This window comes from Capra hircus, unplaced genomic scaffold (assembly GCF_001704415.2).
Source record: "Capra hircus breed San Clemente unplaced genomic scaffold, ASM170441v1, whole genome shotgun sequence".
Lineage (NCBI taxonomy): Eukaryota > Metazoa > Chordata > Mammalia > Artiodactyla > Bovidae > Capra > Capra hircus.
This window is the reverse complement of record NW_017189785.1, coordinates 51,500-57,716: the sequence shown is the minus strand read 5'-3', so window position 1 is coordinate 57,716 and position 6,217 is coordinate 51,500. Positions and strand designations below refer to the sequence as shown.

General features: G+C 50.8%; 1 protein-coding gene across 1 annotated transcript; it reads right to left on the bottom strand.

The window, feature by feature from the left end:
* Positions 1 to 1,157: 1,157 nt before the first annotated feature.
* Positions 1,158 to 3,970, bottom strand: SLC25A5 (solute carrier family 25 member 5). Its single transcript, XM_018044743.1, has 4 exons — positions 3,751 to 3,970; positions 2,286 to 2,772; positions 1,967 to 2,107; positions 1,158 to 1,569 (listed from the first exon to the last, which is right to left on the bottom strand). Exons 1-4 carry the CDS (start codon positions 3,859 to 3,861, stop codon positions 1,412 to 1,414), a joined length of 897 nt encoding a protein of 298 aa, XP_017900232.1. The 5' UTR covers positions 3,862 to 3,970; the 3' UTR covers positions 1,158 to 1,411.
* Positions 3,971 to 6,217: the final 2,247 nt, after the last annotated feature.

The following is a 6,217-nucleotide window of genomic DNA, read 5'->3' as shown; positions in this document are numbered from 1 at the left end:
AAGGTATATAACTTGGTATGTGTACACTGTGTTGACTCAGGTGCTTGGCCAGGTGGCACATAACAAAAAACACTAGGATCCTGTGGGCAGTAATGCCTGCCATGCAGACCCTATCTATGAGTGGCAGATAAACATGCTAGTGTATGTCACATTCCTCAGGAACTTTCACCTGTCCAAGTGGATTACCTATCATTTTCTACTTTGAATGTTGTGGTTTGCCAGCCATGGTGCTTCCTACAAACCTCATTTTAGGTAAAATCCCTGTATTTCTGAGGCTACAAGAGCTGCAGAAATTGCAAACACACTCTCATGTGGATCCCAAGGAAGGACTTTTCCAAAAGAAACACACATCCTCCATTAACTGGGCTGATTAAAATGCCAGCCAAAATGTAGATGTGGTTTCCTTTTTCTAGTGAGATTTGGGTTCTTGGCAGCTCTCTCCATAATCTTTAACAGTATTGCCATCTCAGCACTGCCTAACTATGCCAGTTCTAATCCTCTGCTTTGAACAGGATTAGATTGACTTGAGACAGCTGAAGATGGAGGAGGGAAGGCAATTGGACAAAAATTGCTGTTACCACCTTATGGGCTTCCCTGGTGGCTGACAGTAAAGAATCCACCTGCAATATAGGCCTGGGTTTGATCCCTGGGTCAGGAAAATCCCCTGAAGGAAATGGCAATCCACTCCAGTACTATTGCCTGGAAAATCCCATGGACAGAGGAGCCTGGTAGGCTACAGTCTATGGGGTCACAAAGAGTTGGACACGACTGAGCGACTTCACTTTCACAACACTTTTGTTTAAATGAGATGAAACTCATGGAGGAATGAATTTCATCATGAAATGAGATGAAATTCAAGTGTAAAATTCAGCTAGTATTTCATTAATAAGCACAAGATAGGAAAGGTGGTTCCAGAGTGCTTTTCAGAGAAAGCTCATTAGCTGTCACTGTCCACAGGCAATGGACCAACAGTTTTCGGTTGCTCTGGGTCTGGAATGTCGATGGGTCACACAGCCAAGGTATTCTTTGCTAAGTGGATGGCTGAAGATTGGTTTTACAAGAAAGCTCATCACCTCAGGATATACTGCAGCATTTACTCAAACGTAGCCCTTACTAAATTATCTAATGTACTTTTAAATGAAAATAAACCACAAACAAAACTATTCCAGGTATTTTTTATTTCTTCAAATTTGTTATTTGCCAGGAGTGACTGAAATAAAAAAACTGGGTCCCATCGTCATCATGGAAATGGCTTTAAGAGAAAACTGGTCAGGTGAATATTATTGCTTCCCATTTTCAACCAGTAAATAGTTGCCATAGATAAATAGACAGCTAACAGTCTGTCAGGAATGCTCAAGATATGTTATATAATACAACATGCCTAGTCACAGGAGAAAAACTAGGAAATAACTTAGGTGAACTTCTTGATTTCATCATACAGGACAAGCACAAAAGCCCCGCCCATGCCTCTGAGAACATTGGACCACGCGCCTTTGAAAAAGGCTTTGGCTCCTTCGTCACGAGCAATCTTCCTCCAGCAGTCAAGCGTGCCTGTGTACATGATATCAGCTGCAAAGGACAAAGACAAAGGGTTGGTGACCCGAGGCTGAGGTGAAAAGTCCTTAAGTTTAACTAGACTAACCCAGAGCCCCACCTCTAAGAGCTATTGTCAGTTTTTAAAAATCCAACATTTACACATTAGTGTGGCCAATACTGCAATCTTAATATGGTGACTAAAGGACAACGGGGAGGTGCAGACAACCTGCTGGCCTTAACCTCTAACACCAGGCAAGCCCCCTTGGGCATAGGCACCCAAAGGGCCCGCTGAAAGGAGACTGTGCAGTGGACGCAGACCAATCAACCCCACCTGGGATCTCAACAGACTGCCATTTTCAAAGGCAGGCATGGCTGGTCTGTGCCCATGTGCCATGCCCACATCTGTATCTTTTGCTCCAGTGGAACTTACTTCCTTTGCGCCCTGACTGCATCATCATGCGGCGACGCACAGTGTCGAACGGATAGGAAGTCAACCCAGCAACCGCCGTGACTGACTGTGCGATCATCCAGCTGATGAAGATATGAGTGTTCTTGGGATCTGGAAGCATTCCTGAGAATAGAAGAGAGACACTTTTACCAGTAAGCAGAGTCTTCCTGACTTGTTTTCCATGTCCCCCACCCCCAACATCTCTGTACACAAAGGGCTGTACGGGGTGACACTGGCTGCCTTCAGATAACCCTTTAAAAGTTCTCACATGGACAGTTCTGAAGCCCATGGGCAAACTTACCCTTCGCAGTGTCATATATACCGAAGTAGGCAGCTCGGTAGATGATAATACCCTGCACAGACACGTTAAAGCCTTGGTACAGGCCTCTAATCCCGTCAGATTTGTAGATCTTAACCAGGCAGTCACCGAGGCCTCTGAATTCCCTTTCAGCTCCAGCTTTGCCCACGTCGGCTGCTAGACGGGTACGGGCAAAGTCGAGAGGGTACACGAAACACAGGGACGTGGCCCCGGCGGCACCACCTGATGCCAGATTCCCTGCAAAGTAGCGCCAAAACTGGGTCCTCTTGTCCACACCACCCAGGAAGATCTGCTTGTATTTATCTTTGAAGGCAAAGTTGAGAGCCTGGGTGGGGAAGTATCTGATCACATTGGCCAGGTTACCACGCCAGAAGGACAGGACTCCCTGCTCCTTGGGGATACGAACCACGCAGTCTATGATGCCCTTGTACTGCTTATCTGCAGTGATTTGCTTGCTGGCATGCTGCACCTGACAGACAAGGAGGCCAACAGAAAGAGTGATAATCACAAGAAGGGAAGAGAAGATAGCATCTCAACGGACACCCTTAAAGGTTAACTGGCTCCCACCTGCCCCAAGTCTGGCCTTCTAGATCCCACAGGTGGGACCCTCCTAACCTTCTGCCGCTGTCACAGCTAGAAGCATTAAGCCTCCACCCCTCTGGGTGAGGAGGTGCCACCCTCAAGCGGAGCCGTGACCTTTAGACCTGGGAGAAAGGTCATTATCTCAGACCCTGGTTCAGAGACATTAGGGCGCGTCCCACGTCAGGCGCGGTCACCCTGGTGACCGTGGTCTTCACCTAAGGTCCCTGGGAGCAGCTTCCCTCCCGCTCGGGTCCCCCTCTCCTGGAGGTGACCTGAGGGCCACCACCCGTCAGCCTGTGCGGGCGCGCCCTCTAGAGCCGGAGTAGCAGAGCGCGCCGCCAGGCCGCGGGAACGCGCCAGCGGCCGCGCGGGGGCAGACGCACAAGGGACACGCGCTTCCCGGCGCCGGCTTCCGGCCCGGCCGGTCTGAGCGCGGCTGCCGGCTGCGAGGCCGCTCCACCGACCGCGTGGCCTCCCCCAGGCTGTTATCTCCTTGCCACGACCCTGAGGTCCTCGGTACGGGCAGGTGTCCCTCTTTTCAGCGTCTTCGCCCTTGACACAAGGCCCGGGAGCCAGTCACTCCTGGGCTGCCCCATCCGAGTTCGCTGCCTCTGGGATGCCCAGGCCCTGGTCTTCCTCCGCCCACCCTCCGCCCCCGACCCTTTCCGAGATCCTTAAGTTCAGATCACTAAAACACCTCTCTCAAGTCTGCCTTTTTTGGTCCTACCCCGCGGCCACCCCTGCTCCCACGCTGCCACTTCCCTGGGCAGATCTCGAGGGCTGGTTCCCCCCAGGCCCGGACCACCGCTTCCCGCGCGGCCCCTCCCCCCACTTCCTGGTCAGGCTCTCGGATTCCGAGACATACCTGCAGCAGCAGCTTCACCCGCTCGATGGGCGCGACCGCGGTCTTGGAGATGGCCGCCGCCACTCCACCTGCCAGGAAGTCCTTGGCGAAGGACACGGCGGCATCTGTCATCTTGGAAGGAAAGAGTAAGCAGACGACTGAAAGATCGACGAGGAACCGGCTTGGACTCCGGGGCTCTGGGGCGGAGCGAAGCAAATGGCTGATTTATATAGGGGGAGCCGGCGCCCGGGCGGCCGGCGTCGGGGGCGGGCTCTGAGCCCCGGCGCGCAGGGCGGCGGGGCCGCTGAGTGGCTGAGCGCGCGGAGGGAGGAGCCGTGGAGTGTGGCAGGGACCGCCCTCCGCGCTGCCCGGGCTCGCCCGCAGCACCTGACCCGGCCCGAGGAGGCGGCGGCCCAAGAGTACCTGACCCGGACGCGGGACCCCAGGGGAGGCTTCGGGGCGCGGGGGGGAGGGGAGAGATCACGGTGTGCCTGGACCAGGGTGAGGCGCGGTATTTAAGGGGACCCTAAAGAACCAACAAAAAGCATACCCCCCCTCGCTACCCAAATTTGGTTGTCAAGAGAAATAATATTAAATGCAATATTTTAAAAATTCATATAGATAAACTGTGGCGCGCTGGTCGGTCGCCTGTTTTTGTAAATCAAGTTTACTTGGAGCCCCAGGGCTAGGGTGATGGTGAGGCAAGTGAGGCAGGGCCCTGCCAGTGCAAGAAGGGAGCCTGTCTTTATTCAGAAATTTGAAATGTTCATCAAGGATTTTTGCATTCCTTTGGATTTTTAAAATGGTGCATTAAAAAGAATCATTCATTTTGATTCCTGAGTTGTTTGGTGTCCGCTAACATTTGGCGCCCGGCCAAGTACCTCACTCTCCTCACCCTAAGTCTGGCCCTGGCCTGGAACTTTGCCGGTGTTCTGTTCAGTTCAGTTCAGTCACTCAGTCGTGTCCTACTCTTTGCGACCCCATGAACCGCAGCATGCCAGGCCTCCCTGTCCATCACCAACTCCTGGAGTCCACCCAAACCCATGTCCATCGAGTCGGTGATGCCATCCAACTATCTCATCCTCTATCGTCCCCTTCTCCTCCTGCCCTCGATCTTTCCCAGCATCAGGGTCTTTTCCAATGAGTCAGCTCTTCGCATGAGGTGGCCAAAGTATTGGAGTTTCAGCTTCAACATCAGTCCTTCCAGTGAACACCCAGGACTGATCTCCTTTAGGATGGACTGGTTGGATCTCCTTGCAATCCAAGGGACTCTCAAGAGTCTTCTCCAACACTACAGTTCAAAAGCATCAATTCTTCAGCGCTCAGCTTTCTTTATAGTCCAACTCTCACATCCAAACATGACCACTGGAAAAACCATAGCCTTGACTAGACAGACCTTTGTTGGCAAAGTGATGTCTCTGCTTTTTAATATGCTTTCTAGTTTGGTCATAACTTTCCTTCCAAGGAGTAAGTGTCTTTTAATTTCATGGCTGCAATCACCATCTGCAGTGATTTTGGAGCCCAGAAAAGTAAAGTCAGCCACTGTTTCCACTGTTTCCCCATCTATTTGCCATGAAGTGATGGGACCGCTGGTGAAGCCAGAGGAAACTAGAGGAGCAGCAGAGCTGGGACACTCTGCATGCCCCAGACCCTGGTTTGCAAATGCAGTTTATCAAAGATCTTGTGGGGAATTGGCAGAGGAGCGTTCAAAAGGACTGGGCTGGAGGGTTGGGAAATTATTTGAGCCAGAAGCCAAAGCATAGAGGGTATATCATTAAGGTTAAGAGGTTGTGTGAACTAGATTGGTGTTTGGGTCTCTGGGCCCAGGTAAAGCACTCTTGGATTGAGTAGATTGCTAATCTCCAGAAAAGTTTAGAGGAATCAACAGAACTAGATTGACACACCCATTGTCAAGAGACAAGGGCTTGTTGACTCCCTTAATCTCTGCACTGGGAAAACGTTTGCCACACATGTCCTTAAAAACCTACTTGTTAGCTTAAATGCCCTTCCTCAGATTCAGAAAAGAAGCTGAAGGTGTCCTCACAAATCCTATGTCTAAGTCATCACAGCCATGTTTACAAAAATAACTGTTGAAAATACTCACTGTAGCTGAGCCCTAGGTACCCAGCACACTGAAAACATAGATGGCATGCCACTCAATTTCTTGCCCTCTCCCGCCTTCTCCAGATCTGCCTGTTAAAGGACCCAACTCTAAGATTCCTCTGGGCATGTCAGGTTCTTCCTCTAAGTATACTTTGCAATTCATTAGTCTTTCCATGAACCCGAGCAATCCAAAGTGATGAGCACACACAGCACATGTTCAGAGAAGAGCAATTTTCACTCCAGCTTTGTTGATCCTGGGGGCTATCTTTGACCAGTGTTCTGGAGAGGCCACTTGTTTCTCATTAGTTGATTATAATAGAAATGCAGCTGGATACAGAAATGACCTTGCTGTGCAGTTTCAATGATAGAGTGTGTTCTCTGAAAG